This window comes from Mercenaria mercenaria, chromosome 13 (assembly GCF_021730395.1).
Source record: "Mercenaria mercenaria strain notata chromosome 13, MADL_Memer_1, whole genome shotgun sequence".
NCBI lineage: Eukaryota > Metazoa > Mollusca > Bivalvia > Venerida > Veneridae > Mercenaria > Mercenaria mercenaria.
Window position 1 is genome coordinate 61,274,216 of NC_069373.1, and position 17,532 is coordinate 61,291,747.

The 17,532-nt window shown below is 35.3% G+C and overlaps 1 protein-coding gene across 3 annotated transcripts in view; it reads left to right on the top strand.

Annotated features, from left to right (window-relative positions):
* Positions 1–17,532, top strand: part of LOC123529083 (SRSF protein kinase 3-like) — an 80,902-nt gene that overhangs the window by 15,490 nt on the left and 47,880 nt on the right. For 2 of the 3 annotated variants that reach the window (XM_053522000.1, XM_053522002.1), the window contains exon 3: positions 7,773–7,838. The exons of the other annotated variant lie outside the window; for it this stretch is intronic. In XM_053522000.1, coding sequence (XP_053377975.1) covers positions 7,773–7,838 — 66 coding nt within the window. The remainder of the gene's footprint in view (positions 1–7,772; positions 7,839–17,532) is intronic. 3 annotated transcript variants of the gene reach the window in all.

A 17,532-nucleotide genomic window follows, 5' to 3' on the forward strand; every position in this document is an offset into this window, starting at 1 on the left:
TGCATTATATAATTTTATCTAAGGAAAAAGGTGCCTCATAATAAAAGTACAGAATGTTGTCATTGTTACAATGTTAGTGTATCGTCAAGTATGTACACTTTGTGTTTAACAACACTAGTTATGATTCCCAAAAATTTATTGTTTGTTGTCCTGACTGTCTCCATCCTGTCTCAATGTTTCCGCTCCATATCTTTTCTACCCTTGATGTTAACCATGAGATAACATGCAGAACACAACTTTGGCTATATAAGGTTGTGTTCACCTATGACCACCAGTCTTTACTGTACTGAAAATTATTTCCCCTTTTTTACCAGGCCAGATAAAATATTATTAGACATGTCAGGCAGTCAGAAACCTTTCTAAGGACTCTGAAGGCAAGATGATGAGCTAAACTTTGGGACTGCTCCATATCTTTTTATATGCCCGTCTCTGAAAGAGCAGGGCATATGTGAACACCCGTGTCGGGCGGACGGCTTCCAAAAGCATGTCTGCTCTCTAAGTCAAACAGTTTTCATCCGATCTTCACCAAACTTGCTGACAATGTTTGTGGGCATAATATCTCGGCCAAGTTCGTTAAACAGTCAAATAGCCCCAGGCACTCTAGGATTATGGCCCTTGAATTACTCGAAATCTGCGAATTTAGCCTTGTTCGCCATCTAAGTCGAACAGTTTTCATCCGATCTACACCAGACTTGGTGACAATGTTTGTTGGCATAATATCTCAGCCAAGTTCAATAACCAGCGAAATTGCCCCTCGCACTCTTGGATTATGGCTCTTGAATTACTCTAAACCTTTTTATGATAAGTAACTGAATATTTAGACGGGCGTATTTTGTGAAGTCTGGCACTCTTGTTAACCCAAATAACATGGCACAAATGTTGACAAAAATAAGACATATTGTGCAAAGTGCAACTTCTGGCAATGTGTGATGAAGGTCAAGGTCATACAAGTGAGGTCACCCCCCCCCCCCCCCCCCGACAACAAAGTTGTAAGGGGGGGTATACTGGTTTCGGGTTGTCTGTCCGTAGACGCAATCTTGTGCGCACCATCTCTCCTTATCCCCTTGACAGAATTTAATGAAACTTCACACAAGTGATCAGTACCAACAGTAGTTGTGCATGGGGCATGTTAGGTTCTTTTAGAAAAAAAATTTGCAGAGTTATGGGACTTTGTTTTTTTGTTACTATACTATATACATAGACACAATCTTGTGTGCACCATCTCTCCTCATCCCCTTGACACAATTTAATGTAACTTCACACAAGTGATCAGTAACAACAGTAGTTGTGCATGGGGCATGTTAGGTTCTTTCAGAAAAACAATTTGCAGAGTTATGGGACTTTGTTTTTTGTTACTATACTATATTTGTTACTATACTATATTTGTTACTATACTATATACATAGACACAGTCTTGTGCGCACCACCTCTCCTCATCCCCTTGACACAATTTAATGAAACTTCACACAAGTGATCAGTAACAACAGTAGTTGTGCATGGGGCATGTTAGGTTCTTTCAGCGACAAAAATTGCAGAGTTATGGGACTTTGTTTCTTGTTAACATACTATGTACATACAGTCTGCATATGCAATCTTTATCTACCAAACCCTTACACACAATTTAATGAAACTTTACACAAGTGATCAGTACCAACCCTAGTTGTACATGGTGCATGTTACATTCTTTTAGATAAATATTCTGCATAGTTATGAGACTTTGTTTTTTGTTACTATACTGTATACATACAGTCTATATACATACAGTCCACATAATTATGCAATCTTGTGTGTGTCAAATTGCGATGTACTGTGTCAGTGCATTCGGGGGGTACATTCATCACCTTTAGTGATAGCTCTAGTTAACACCTGGTTTACTTTGCAAAGATGACTATGTGCAGACTGCAACTTTCAGCTATGTCATTTCATTGTAAAGATCATCTCTTAGACTTTGTGCTGTGGTCAAATTTTGCATATCAGTTCACATTTCAATTTAAATGAAGTGGTATACTATAGGGAGATGTTTGCTTTTTTCAAAAGCAGTATCTAGTTTAATTTATTGGGATAGATCTATCATTTGCTTAAATGCAAAAAATCATCTAAGATAACATGGTACATTTTGTTTGTTAGGTTTTAAATTACACTGACACAGTTCAGGTGATTTTAGCAAACGTTGTAGAGATAGTACCTAAGTTTTTCAAATCATAGGTTTGAAGTTAAAAAGCTTTGAAATGAAGACAAATGTCCATATATTTCTCAAAAACAGAAATATAGACAATATTTTAATCAGAAGTGCGGAGTTATGAGCATTTAATATTTTCATGATAACGAAAATTTTGTGATCAAGGACATGTAACTCTTCTTGAACATGGAGAGCATAAACATCAAAGGGACATAATATAGTCAATATTTTCTAATTGGGTGCATTTGATTTAACATTCAACTTTGATCTGGATTGCTAAATACTGATCCATAATACTGTATGCTAAAAATTTAGAACATCTGGAACAGTCTATTAACAGAAAAACTATGCTTAAGCAGAATCTAAATAGTTAAGCTCTAACTGGACTCGAACCCAGGACCTCTCACACCTAAGGCAGACACTCTACCACTTCCCTATAACAGCAGTCGCTAATAGCTATGCAGTTTAATTGCTGGATTACATTGCGTGAACTGGAACAATAATCGGTGAACTCCGGATTATCGGCGTATTCGCTTTGTTACCTAACGGCATTTTTTGTGTAAAGAAAAAATATAATCTAATGCTGCCAACGTCATAATTGGTCAAATCTGCCCAAATTTCTCAGACGTGTTGTTCAGAGTATGAACTTACTAACTGGCAGTACCAGTGAAATATTACTTACACTGAATATTTTATATTTGCCCTTTTTGCAGCTGCCGAACGGCAAAGACGATAAGATTTGTCCAAATATAAGTAATTATTTTACCAGTTTTGAGAGAATTTCAATTAATGGGAAATTACAGTTACAAACTAAATACCTTTCTGCAACACATGCAGTCATTAGCATTCACTGTCAATCAGTATTATGACTAAGATCGACTGTCATTCATTCATTTCAAAGTTTCATAGACAAAGTCCGTTGTTTACATTGTTATCGTAACCGGTGCACTTGTAAAAATCACTTTAGTTTGAAAAATCAAAGTATGCGAAGAGCTATGGTACGGTCTCTAAACGTTGAAAAAGGAGGATCCAAAGATGCCCCTACATGTATTATTTTAGGCATAAGTTAGGACATTGTTAGAACAACAGACTTTCCACAGGCAAGGAGGATAGTTTCCCAGTGAGGCTTTAACCCACATAGGTGTGGTGCAAGTGATTTGAAGCTGGCAACCTGGACCACTTCATACCCCTCTGATAACAATGGTGAAGAACAATAACACATTGTTAGTTTTAGACTAAACATGCATGTACTGGTACCACAGTAAATGGTTCTACAAGGTCAGGTCCAAGGAGGTTAAGGTTGAAGTATCTTAGCCTGGAATAAAACAAAAAAAATTTATCAAATGTCTTGAAAATCAGTCTCAAGTCCTAAGTCATAACATTCACTAAGCTTCCACCATAGATTTAGTTTTTGCTTTGTCCAAAATATGGTAATGTAATACTAATATACTCGGATTTTTCCTTGTTCTGTATAACTGAGTTTTGTTCTCTACATGTTCATTCTATTTTCTGTAAAATGCAGAAATTTCTTGTGTTTACACCCATTATGTATCAGATCATTACATCTTGTATTCCCAAAGTATTTGAATTTTTTCTGTTGTATAAATAACAGTCCCAACTTAGACGTTAATTACTTTATTGATAAACATTGCTATGAAGCAGAGTCAATAAATTCCATTGATTTATTTTACACAAGTCCTTTGAGAAACTGTCCTATTTGCAGACATGAAAATATGGAACACGTTACATGATCAGTTCTTTATAATTTGTAAATATGATATGATGTGAATATGACTATGACAATTATGGATTGGTACAGATGGATAAATACAGTTTCTGTCAGTTGCTCAGTGAGAAGTTTAGAGAGCATTATTTTCCTTTTTGTCGGTTATTGATGATTTTAAGTACCTTCCAGAATCTTAGGCAACATCTAGGAAATTTTCAGAAAGTAGATATGGTTTAAAACATGCATGCTAAGTAAACTTTCCTTGTGCCTTGGCAGGCTTTGAAGCTTTGTTTATGTGAAGAAAAAATGTAAATGATTGAAAGTGCATTTTGTAGAACTTGATGCAATGAATTTGGGTTAAAAATTGTTGGTAATTATTATGAAATGAGACTGTCGAGAATTGAACGTCATTGTTTAAGGAGGAAAATGAAATCCATCTATTATACAAGGTATTAATTGTACATGAATATTGATGAATGTTGGAGAAAAAACTGACTAAAGATTTGACGGATAGAATTTGGTTTATAGAAAGCAGTCTTATAGAATCCTTTTATACATGTACAAATATGATTTCTGATCAGCTGGTACAAGTCCTTTTGTTTGATATGTCGACTTCATGATTCTTTGTCAATGGCTAAGTTATTGAAATAAGAGTGATGTTTTCAGAATAGTGATGCAGTGTCATGGAAAACATGTTCCTACAGGTGGCATGTTTTTCTCATGAGTATAGACATTCCTGTTGGACTGTGGGAATTTTATGGCAGATTTATTTCCCTTCTGTTAATCTATTATGCTGCAACAGTTACTGTTTCACTGTGGTCACAGATTTAATCTACTTTGGTAGCTCAACTTTAAAAAAATGTAGAGCTATTGCACTCGCTCCAGCGTCTGCGTCACCGTTGGTTAAAGTTTTTGATAAGTCAGATATCTCTGTTACTATCAGAGCTATTGACTTGAAACTTAAAACATTATATTTACTATCAATTTCTACACAAGGAGAAACAATCCTCATAAGATTTATGCCCCTTTTTAACTTAGAAGTTTTTGGTTAAAGTTTTTGATAAAGTCAAATCTCTGTTACTATCAGAGCTATTGACTTGAAACTTAAAACATTTATTTACTATCACTTTCTACACCAGGAGAAACAATCCCCATAACTCTGATTTGAATTTTGATAGAGTTATGCCCCTTTTTAACTTAGAATTTTTTGGTTAAAGTTTTATATAACATCCAATATCTCTGTTACTATCAAAGCTATTGACTTGAAACTTAAAATAGTTATTTACTATAAAATGCTACACCATAAGAAACAATCCCCATAACTCAGAATACAATTTTGACAGATTTATGCCCCTTTTACTGGCAAAGCTCTAATTCAGAGTCAAGCACTGAGAAAAGTCAAGAGTACTGTCTTACGGACAGATCTTGTTATGGGATACTTGTTGCAAATGCATTTCTAACAAAAGCTTTTTAAACATTATGCTTACAGTGCTTTCAAAGATAAGAGAACTGCTATGAACTAGTCAGCAAATCAAAGGGTTAAAAATACTTGACTGGCAATGATGCCGTAAACCTGAAAATGATAATTTGAAATTTTTAAAGAATGGTACCTATTGGAGAAAAATTACTGATGTTTAAGTAGTAGAAAAGTACTTTGTAAGATGACAAAAACTATGACATGTTTTGAATGCTACTTAATCACAGGCGATACTAAGTAACATGAAAAAAAGTTGGATCAGTTTGAAGAGAATCATTCTCTGTTTTATTAGGATTGGAATGAAGATTCTGATGTAGAGCACCAAAAATGATTTGTGCAGAAATGCTAGAATCCAAATAATAGTACATTTTAGTTACCTCTTCAATTCCATCAATACCTGATCAAAGTTAAGTTATTACGTCACCCATCCAGTGGTGGGAGATCTATTGATTTAGTGCAGACAGTCATGTCACAAAGATTGTCTGTGCAACTCTTCTGACATCAAAAGACAGATTTGCACCAAACTGCACAAAGGTAATCATTGCAAAGCGTGGTTTTGCATATGGTCGACATGTTCCTAGTCATTGATTTTCAGTTGGGGCCCATCATTTTTAGCTCATCTGATTTTTTGGAAAAAAATGATGAGTTATTGTCATCACTAGAGTGGTTGTCGGCGTCTGCGTCGGCGTTGCCTGGTTAAGTTTTATGTTTAGGTCAGCTTTTCTCCTAAACTATCAAAGCTATTGCTTTGAAACTTGGAATACTTGTTCACCATCATAAGCTGACCCTGTATAGCAAGAAACATAACTCCATCTTGCTTTTTGCAAGATTGATGGCCCCTTTTGTACTTAGAAAATATCAGATTTCTTGGTTAAGTTTTATGTTTAGGTCAACTGTTCTCCTAAACCATCAAAGCTATTGCTTTGAAACTTAAGATACTTGTTCACCATCATAAGCAGACCCTGTACATCAAGAAACATAACACCATCTTGCTTTTTGCAAGAATTATTGCCCCTTTTGGCCTTAGAAAATCAGTTTTCTTGGTTAAGTTTTATGTTTAGGTCAGCTTTTATCCTAAACTATCAAAGCTATTGCTTTAAAACTTGCAACACTTGTTCACCATCATAAGCTGACCCTGTACAGCAAGAAACATAACTCCATCCTGCTTTTTGTAAGATTTATGGCCCCTTTTGGACTTAGAAAATATCAGATTTCTTGGTTAAGTTTTATGTTTAGGTCAACTTCTCTTAAACTATCAAAGCTATTGCTTTGAAACTTGCAACACTTGTTCACCATCATAAGCTGACCCTGTACAGCAAGCAACATAACTCCATCCTGCTTTTTGCAATAATTATTGCCGCTTTTGGACTTAGAAAATCATTTTCTTGGTTGAGTATTATATTTAAGGCAACTTTTCTCATAAACTATCAAAGCTATTGCTTTAAAACTTGCAACAGTTTTTCACAATCATAAGTGGACACTGTACATCAAGAAACATAACTCTATCCTGCTTTTTGCAAGAATGATGGCCCTTTTTAGACTTAGAAAATCATGGGTAGGACAATATTTCTATTATACAAAAAAATCAGATGAGCGTCAGCACCCGCAAGGCGGTGCTCTTGTTAAAATTTTATGATGTTTTGGCTACTCCTCTTAGATTATTTCATTTAGTTCTCAAAAGTGTGCTGATACCACCGAGAAGGAATTACACCAAATTTAAAAATAATCATTGCCAAGCTTAGTTATGCATATCTTGGGCATATTGCAGTTCAGTGGTTTTCAGTGGAGTTAGGACCCTTTACAGACTTACCTTTAGCTAGCACAACCATTACAAAACATGCAACCATCATCAGACTGTTCCTTTACTGGTCCAACTATTTTTCATGTCTTTTAGTACTGTTCTTCTGATAATAACTTAGATTTAACTTGCTTTGACATACTTGAATGTTGCCTTCAGCAACAGCAAAAAAAACAAAAAACAATACAGAGCAAAGAAAAAAAAATTGACATTGAATGCTTTATGTAAATTATTGCGCTGGCCAATTTTGTGTGTGTGTGTTCTAGCTGCTGTAGTTCTCCAATGTCTGAAGAAATTGTTCCAAGTGCCTTCAACTACTTTATAATCATTTTACGTGCTTCTAAGTCATGCAGTAATTTTCATTCAGTATTTTTTTCCTGCAGATTAGTAATGCATGCCTTTAACAAAATTTTAACTTTGGTAAAAATAAAGATGTCTGGTTCATAAAAGAAATGCTGGTTACTGCGGTATAAGGATTTAATAATGTGTACAACAAATCACTCTTAGAAATGAGTAAAAGTTTTCTCTGTTATGTTTACTCTTTATGTTGATATTCTGATGTTGTGACAAGATTTAATTCTATATTTTGTAGCAGTGAACCAGACCTGCGTTTCTTCCACTATTACTATCCTCGTCTACATCATGACACCATCATTCTGTAAGTCAGTGTTCAGTTACCTTGGCAGCATAACCTGTGAGCTTTCATGTTACCCATGCATCAGTTGCAGCAGTTTGCACTTATCATTTTGCATTCTTCTGTTCTGGCTTCTCTGCAACAGTTCAGTTTAAAGTTTGAAGCTGTCAACCAGTTCCTGTATATCTGTAGACCACCAGTATTCCCTAAGTCAAAAAATAAAACGGTGAAGCATGGCCACAATGAATCCATAGGTTTGGTCATTTTACATAATAAATAAATGAAAACAACCAATACTTTGTCAGAATCTTGTCTGGATTTAGTGGGGATACAGCTGATGTGAGCATACATTTTTGGGACAATTTTAGTCGTTTTAGTAAAAGTCTTTGTCACGCTTTGATTGCAAAACTTGATCCAGTAGTATTTATAATTGATGAAGGAGTGGGACCAGACAACAGTCAAACTAGAAAACTATCAATTATCAAACTGATTTTGGGGGAAATTTAAAAACTTAAAACTAGGGATGGCAACGGTTAACTGGTTAACTGAGTACTCGCTCGATGTTCCAAGTGCCAATTGCAAAATTTATTAATCGAGTACTCGAAATTAAAAAAAAAATTAAAGAAAAACGTCAATTTTAACGCGGCCGTTTAAACAACACCAAAGTGTCTACCTGTTATCTTTTCGATCAGTTACCCAGATTATACAAACACAAAGATGTGAATTGATGCACAACGGTCAATAATGACCCCTGACAGGTAACACGTGTTAGCAAAATTATGTTGCTGTAAATTGTAATTATGCCACTTATTGCAGTACCGCTTATATCAATAAAATATAAAGTTGAAGTTGTTATATCATAAACAATTAGAAAATCACACCACACCTGTGTGCTAATGTTAAAATTAAGTACATCATAAAGAACATAATCCTTTATAATTTAAAAAGTAAACCAGTCCAATTTTATACTACCGACTTCACAGTTTGCTCCAGAATTTCGGCCTAGCGTTTATTAGTCGCTGATATATATATATATATATATATATATATATATATATATATGCTCCTGGTTTTACATTCTCGAGTTTTCCCTTTAGCACAAAGTAATTATTTACAACTGTATATAACAAAAAAAATGGGTTTGAAACATTATATCACTGCTTATGGGAGCCATGGTGAAACTACTGATGATTTTGAATTATCTCCCTTTAATAGTGAACAAATGCTAAATACGGCCGATTCTCGCCTATTGTGCGGAAACCACTTTAAACAAGTAACTGAACGCTCGATCGAAAAAATCCGCGAGTACTCGAGTACCAGAATTGTTACACGTTGCCATCCCTACTTAAAACACATTATTGGGTCAGATATTCATGCTAAAACTATGATTATCAGATGAAGTCAGATTACACCATTCGAGAAATTTCCAAATACAAAATCCTGGGTTTACCCATGAGAATGTTTTAAGTTTTACTGCTCACACTTTAAATGGTCCAAAATATGATTTTTAGCTCATCTGATTTTTTGAAAAAAAATGATGAGTTATTGTCAGGGACTACCTTAGCCTGGAAATTTAGGGAGAAGTGACTTCTCCCTCCTGGGGAAACAGGGAGAAGTTTTGAAATTTTGGGAGAAGTTCGGCAAACGTGAGACAGGACATTGCTTATATGCATTAAATAACAATAATAATGTTTATTCAGTTCCATTTGTAGTATTATCTTGCTATGACTTAAATAAAAATGGTGCAATGTTTCAACAATACAGTACATATTTGTACTGTTTTACTGCAAAATGTTTAACAACTTGACACAACAAATCTTTCCTCATATAATCAGTACTTAATATTTCTTGGATTAATTTTTTTCCTTCCTAGAGCAGCTTTTTCAGGTATGTGAGCATTCTGAGTTTAAATTTTTTTATGTTCCTTCAATTTGACAAACTACAGAGTTTAAAAACCTCTCAATCTTACAATGAAATGTTATTTGTATTGATCAGTAGATAAAATACTTGAAAATCAGGGGCAATATTTTTTAAAACTACATATTTTGACATAAAAAATCTAAAAATTGGTTAAATGTATTACCTCCCTTTAACACATTTCAGAATTAACTAAAATAGTTGTCTGCTATTTTTTATCAAACAACAAATTTAATAGTTTGTCAAGGGCCATATATTTAACTTATATCTGTTTTTAATGAAAGAGAAATGCAGATTAAAATGAATAGTAAGCAGATCCCAATTGAAAAATAAACGTCGGGAGTAACGGGTAGTCTACACTGTGATGGCAATAAAAATTTCGAAACGATTTTTATCTGAAAACAAGAATAACTGGATAAGACAAGTACCGAGGGCGTTCGGTTGACCCGAGGTTTCGTGTTTTGACCCGCGAAAATCAAGAAAAACTCGTAGTTGACCCGCACAAAAAATGTGTCCCGTGCGTCGGCTCGATCCGCGAAATGCGTCTCGAGTTCGAAGTTCTGCATTATGAATCAAAATCTCGGCGAATTTGAATTGTTCGCCGCCACAATTTAAGTATGACAGTAGGCGGAGCGTCGTATGTTAATTAGCTACTGACAGATGTCAATCACTCCACGCGCCGACTGACACGTAATTAGGTTTGTAATTCGGAAGTTAATTATCGCCGTTTTACGAAGTTTTCGGGCTCTCTGATCTCCGATGTCGGTCAGCTTTAATTATTACTCTTTCATTCTTTAATTATCGTTTACTGCAATCACATTAAATGCAAACAATTAGCAGCTTATCATGCGGCGTCAATCTGAAATCGAGTGATCATCTTTTGTTGTCATGAACACGTTTCGCCGCGCGTGCCTCCCGGTGACATCCTGTGTATTGCGTATTGTGTTTACAGACTTTACATAACCGAGATGTATAATATCGGCGCACTTTATTGCCGATTATGTTTTACTTTCATCCAATTTTAGGGCGACTTGAACTTCGCTTTTCTGTGCGGGAAGGGCGAAGTGAAATATTTTAAAGCGAAGTTTTCGCTCAACTTCGCCTAAAACGCAGTCCCTGATTGTCATCACTTGAGCGGTTGTCGGCATCGGCGTCGGCGTTGCCTGGTTAAGTTTTATGTTTAGGTCAGCTTTTCTCCTAAACTATCAAAGCTATTGCTTTGAAACTTGGAATACTTGTTCACCATCATAAGCTGACCCTGTATAGCAAGAAACATAACTCCATCATGCTTTTTGCAAGATTTATGGCCCCTTTTGTACTTAGAAAATATCAGATTTCTTGGTTAAGTTTTATGTTTAGGTCAACTTTTCTCCTAAACTATCAAAGCTATTGCTTTGAAACTTGGAATACTTGTTCACCATCATAAGCAGACCCTGTACATCAAGAAACATAACTCCATCTTGCTTTTTGCAAGATTTATTGCCCCTTTTGGACTTAGAAAATCAGTTTTCTTGGTTAAGTTTTATGTTTAGGTCAGCTTTTATCCTAAACTATCAAAGCTATTGCTTTAAAACTTGCAACACTTGTTCACCACCATAAGTTGACCCTGTATAGCAAGAAACATAACTCTGTCCTGCTTTTTGCAAGATTTATGGCCCCTTTTGGACTTAGAAAATATCAGATTTCTTGGTTAAGTTTTATGTTTAGGTCAAGTTTTTCTCTTAAACTATCAAAGCTATTGCTTTGAAACTTGCAACACTTGTTCACCATCATAAGCTGACCCTGTACAGCAAGCAACATAACTCCATCCTGCTTTTTGCAATAATTATTGCCCCTTTTGGACTTAGAAAATCATTTTCTTGGTTGAGTATTATGTTTAAGTCAACTTATCTCATAAACTATCAAAGCTATTGCTTTAAAACTTGCAACAGTTTTTCACCATCATAAGTGGACACTGTCTGTACAACAAGAAACATAACTCTATCCTGCTTTTTGCAAGAATGATGGCCCTTTTTAGACTTAGAAAATCATGGGTAGGACAATATTTCTATTACACAAAAAAAATCAGATGAGCGTCAGCACCCGCAAGGCGGTGCTCTTGTTTAGTTTTAAACTGACTGCAAAATTATAAAGTAACAGTTTATTGTACTTTTTGGCAAGCATCCCTTCATGCTAATACCTTTTCAGTTTGTGGTTTTAAAGGTGGTCACATTTAAGCAACATTTATGATATTGTACACTTCCCTTATATTCTGTAAAATATTTGATTTAGGAATAAAAAGAGTATTTTATCTTAATTTTAATATAATTTTTAGCCCCTGCTGAAGGCTGAAGGAATTATGTCTCCCCCAGGAGACATATTGTTTTTGCCCTGTCCGTCCGTCCGTCCGTCCTTCCGTCCGTCCGTACGTCACACTTCATTTCCGAGCAATAACTGGAGAACCATTTGACCTAGAACCTTCAAACTTCATAGGGTTGTAGGGCTGCTGGAGTAGACGACCCCTATTGTTTTTGGGGTCACTCCGTCAAAGGTCAAGGTCACAGGGGCCTGAACATTGAAAACCATTTCCGATCAATAACTAGAGAACCACTTGACCCAGAATGTTGAAACTTCATAGGATGATTGGTCATGAAGAGTAGACGACCCCTATTGATTTTGGGGTCACTCCGTCAAAGGTCAAGGTCACAGGGGCCTGAACATTGAAAACCATTTCCGATCAATAACTAGAGAACCACTTGACCCAGAATGTTGAAACTTCATAGGATGATTGGTCATGAAGAGTAGATGACCCCTATTGATTTTGGGGTCACTCATTCAAAGGTCAAGGTCAGAGGGGCCTGAACATTGAAAACCATTTCCGATCAATAACTAGAGAACCGCTTGACCCAGAATGTTGAAACTTCATAGGATGATTGGTCATAAAGATTAGATGACCCCTATTGATTTTGGGGTCACTCCATCAAAGGTCAAGGTCACAGGGGCCTGAACATTGAAAACCATTTCCGGTCAGTAAGTTGAGAACCACTTGACCCAGAATGTTGAAACTTAATAGAATGATTGATCATGCAGAGTAGATGACCTCTATCGATTTTGGGGTCACTCTGTGAAAGGTCAAGGTCACAGGGGCCTGAACATTGAAAACCATTTCCGGTCAGTAACTTGAGAACCACTTGACCCAGAATGATGAAACTTCATAGGATGATTGGTCATGCAGAGTAGATGACCCCTAACGATTTTAGGGTCACTCTGTTAAAGGTCAAGGCCATAGGGGCCTGAACAGTGAAAACCATTTCCAATCAATAACTTGAGAACCTCTCGACCCAGAATGTTGAAACTTCATAGGATGATTGTTCATGCAGAGTAAATGACCCTTATTATTTTTGGGGTCACTCCGTTAAAGGTCAAGGTCACAGGGGCCTGAACATTGATAACCAGTTCCTATCAATAACTTGAGAACCACTTGACCCAGAATGTTGAAACTTCATAGGATGATTGAACATGCAGAGTAGATGACCCCTATTGATTTTGGGGTCAGTCTATTAAAGGTCAAGGTCACAGTGGCCTGTTCATGTAAAATAATTTTTTGGAAATAACTTGAGAACCACTTGACCTAGAATGTTGAAACGTAATAGGATGATTGGACATGCAGAGTAGATGACCCCTATTTATTTTGAGGTCACTTGATCAAAGGTCAAGGTCACAGGAGCCTGAACAGTGACTTGAGAAGCACTAGGCCACTAGTGTTGAAATTTAGCGGGATGACTGGACATGCCAAGTAGATGATCCCGATTGCAGCTAACCATCAGTGTCTCTGACTTTCGCTCCTGACCCCTATTGACTTCTTGCCTATAGGACTGTGCATTGGGGGAGACATGCGCTTTTTTACAAAAGCATTTTCTAGTTTTTTTTTGCATTGTCCTTCAGGCTGTTTGTCCATCTATGCTTGTGTCCGCCCATCCATCTATCTAAAATTGAAAATGCTTATGTAATTCAAAAAGTATTAAGCTAGGTCACCAAGTCTTACATTGTTATTAATTAGCACATGACCTTTGCTCACATATTATAGTCTTATCCCCCTTGACCCAGTAAAAGCATAGTTTTTCCCCTTGATTTAGTTAGAAAGAATTTGAAAGTGCTGGTAATTCAAAAAGTATTTTAATCATAATCACCAGACCACACATAATGATTAATGAGCACATGACCTCTGTTCACATGCAGTATTATTCTCCTTGACCCGGGAAAGAGCGTTTTTCCCATTGATTGTGTAAAAAGTAAGTATTTTTGACTGAATCTAAGTAACCTATCAACAAATCTTCATGAAACCTATGCAGATCATTGTAGGGCGGTAATACATGTGCAATTTTATAAGTATCACTTCATTAACTAGAGTTATTGCCCTTTAATTATTTTACAATCCATAAATTCCCACATAACAAAGAAATCCATTGATGGATCTTAATGAAATTTATCACAAATATGGATCATGTAGGGGCATGTGTATCTTTCATCAGGATCTTTTGAGTTACTTAAGAGTTTTTGCCTGAAATTCATAAACTTCCACAAAATAAAGTAACCCATTGATGGATCTTCAAAGAAAATTAATACAAATATAGATCGCTAAAGGGCTGGGTTCTTCCCTGTGATTTTGTAAAAAATAGGAATCAACAGACTATATTGCACAGTCTATAGATATATCTGGAAATTAAATATCTTTCAAAATATAGTCCAGCAGTTTATTTGGTGGAGGGGATACAAATTCAATGAATTTGCTTGTTAGTTTTACATTACAAGTTGATAGTGATTTGGATATGTTAACAGTATGAAATGAAAGGCATGTTTTGAATCTGTATGCTTCGGAATTAATTTATATAGAATCTATCTTTGGTGCACAACAAGGATAGGCAGAATTATTATACATTTACATTTCTGTTGGGTTTTGGCTAAAAATATAACTGTCAGTGCAAAACTTAGATGCTCTTATATTCAGATCATTCCATAGGAAAAAATCTGTTTATAGAATTTATATTTATGTTAAAATAACTAATCTTGGTTGGGCAACCTGGAAAGGAAAATCAAATTTTTAGAATGCATCCAGTGCAGCTGAGATCTAACATGCATTAAGTGCTTGGTGGACACAGATATTAAAGTGTGAATGATCAGATGTTAATGTTCTGAACAAAATCACTGCATGACCAAATTCCGACTAACCACCTTTAAATTCTTGCAAAATACAAGTTGTCCATATCATTTATTGCATGCATGTACAGATCTGTCTGCAAGATTCCTAAAGTTTTATGCATGTAAAAAGCAAGATCTTTTTCAAATCTAAACACTGACAATGCCAGAGAGCTAAATTACAGTGTATGTTGGATGTCTGTAGAAAAAGCTAGCCATAGAAATGTTAATATGTTTACTCACCTGTTAGGCAGATGACTTATAGGATCCCAGTCGTGTCCCTTAACCCTTTACCACACAGAACAGAAGCCAAAGTAACCTCTTTTACATAACACTGATAAGTGATAATCAATAATCAATAATCGGTATATGGCTGATAAAGGTGACTGTCTTATCTGAACAGAGGTGTTGGCATTATTTTGTGATACACACACTTATGTTAAAAATGTCATTATTTTAATATATATTTTCTGTAAGTTTGACATTATTTTTGTCAATATAAAGTTTATAGCAATTTAAATTCTCTTTCCGATGATACAAAATTTATTCTAGTTTCTCTTTGAGTTTCGAAGATATAAAGTGTTAAAGTACAGGAATATATATTTTTAGGCATAAAATTCTGTTCTGGATTACTTTCACATTGAAATTCATATATAATTTCATTTTGATGTTTGAAAGTTTGATTTATAGTTAATAGACTTATCTTCAGAATCGGAATCGGCAAGTATTTATATAAAAAACAACAACCATCAAACTGAATAACACTAAAAAAATAACGGATCGTAAAATTTCTGAAAGTGCAAAAAGATCGCTGAGATCGAGACTCGTAACCGACTACAGTATTCTTGTGCTAAAAATTAAAAATTTTAAGATAATATTACGTAATATTTTGATGATCAAACGTCGGTACATCACGGGTGACTTCCACTGCAATTAACTCTTGGGGTGTCATAAAATATTTGAAAGCCGCGGTCCTTCTGTTTTGGTTAACACTTCCCATTATGTAAGGCCGTAAATTCCAAGCCATCGTATACACAAATTGTTGTTTAGGGGAAATCTGCATGTATCACGCGTGACCTTCATGACCTAACACATTTAAAAATACTTCGATGTTAAATGGTTGTTATTTTTAGAACAAGGAAAGCCCGCGAACCGGCCAGTTGCAAGCAGTTTTCTCAGTAATTTTCCATGACGTAGCGTCGTGCACATGTAGGAAAAAACCCCGGTGTCTTTCTTTGCAAAGTACTCGATAAATTTAAATAGAAACCACATGATCTTGTACGTAAATAATGATGACGAAATCCCATATTTTGAGTTAGTAAACATCCGGAATTTGTTTCTTTAGGAAAAGAACGAAAATAAAGCGATTGATTATGACACAAGGGATAAAACGATCCTGTTCAAATGGCCGTTAATCGGTATAATACGTTTCTATCGGGGAACCGATAGACTCGGGTCAATACGTTTCTGTGGGTAATCGATAGATACGGTGATAAACGTATCCATGTGGGAAAGGGTTAAATAATGGTTTCATTCAAGGCCCATTTGTATGACAGGTGATTTTTCCAGCTGGAACTTTGCTAAAAGTTTCCAAAAATATGTTGATCTTGCCCTAAATTTTATCCAAAAGTGTCAATATCAGCTTGATAATCTCAATAATTAATTCTGATATTGGTCAATGTTTTTATTGATATATTGAAATGTTTTTCAAACTTGAATTTCACTCAGTTTTGTCAAAAATATTTCATATCATGCTAAATTTGACAGGAAAATGCAGATATCAGCACAACAAATTTGGCAATTAGTGCTATTTGGTATATTAAAGTTAAATGACCTTTCACTGGCTTTTTTTTCTGACATGAAAAGATTTAAACTATGATTAACTAAATAGTAAATGCTGGTATCACCACCATCTAGTATGAATTTTGTGTTAATTAGTAAATATCCTATTGCCAACTTTTAGACCTGATTCTGCCAGTACCAATACAGCAAAGGATACATTAATTGATCCTAAGTATATATTTAACAAAAATGCTGCTGCAGCAGATATACCTGCTTAAATGTTATGCATCTTTTAAATAGTTTTCGCTGCTTAAATTTGAAATAAAACATTAATATTAACATTGCTAAAAAGATACATATGTTAAAATATTAAACAAGAATGATGTCAACATTGCATGCTCCTTAAAAAGGTATGATAGAAGTGTAAATAAAGCCCCCAACAGGGCCTTAATTCCAGAACAAATAATCAGACATGAATATCCCCAAAATATGTGCATGTCCATTTCATTTTGATGATGAATAGCAAGTCTCAGTTGCATGGAAGCTGTCAGAGTTGAGTACACAATGTTCAGATTTAGTTGTAACATTTCAGTGTCAAATAAAGGGCCATAACTCCAAAAATGATAATTGGACATGGAAATGTGCATTTCCACTTCATGTTGATGAAGTATACCAAGTTTTGTTTCAGTTGAGTGGAAACTGTAGTAGTCCACAAGAAAGTGTGACAGACAGACAGTTCAGACACAATACATGCCTCCCCTGTCTGTGGGCATGAAAAAGGTAATGAAACCATGATAAAAATTGTTTGAACCATAACTTAATAACAATTCAAGGCATTTGCTTT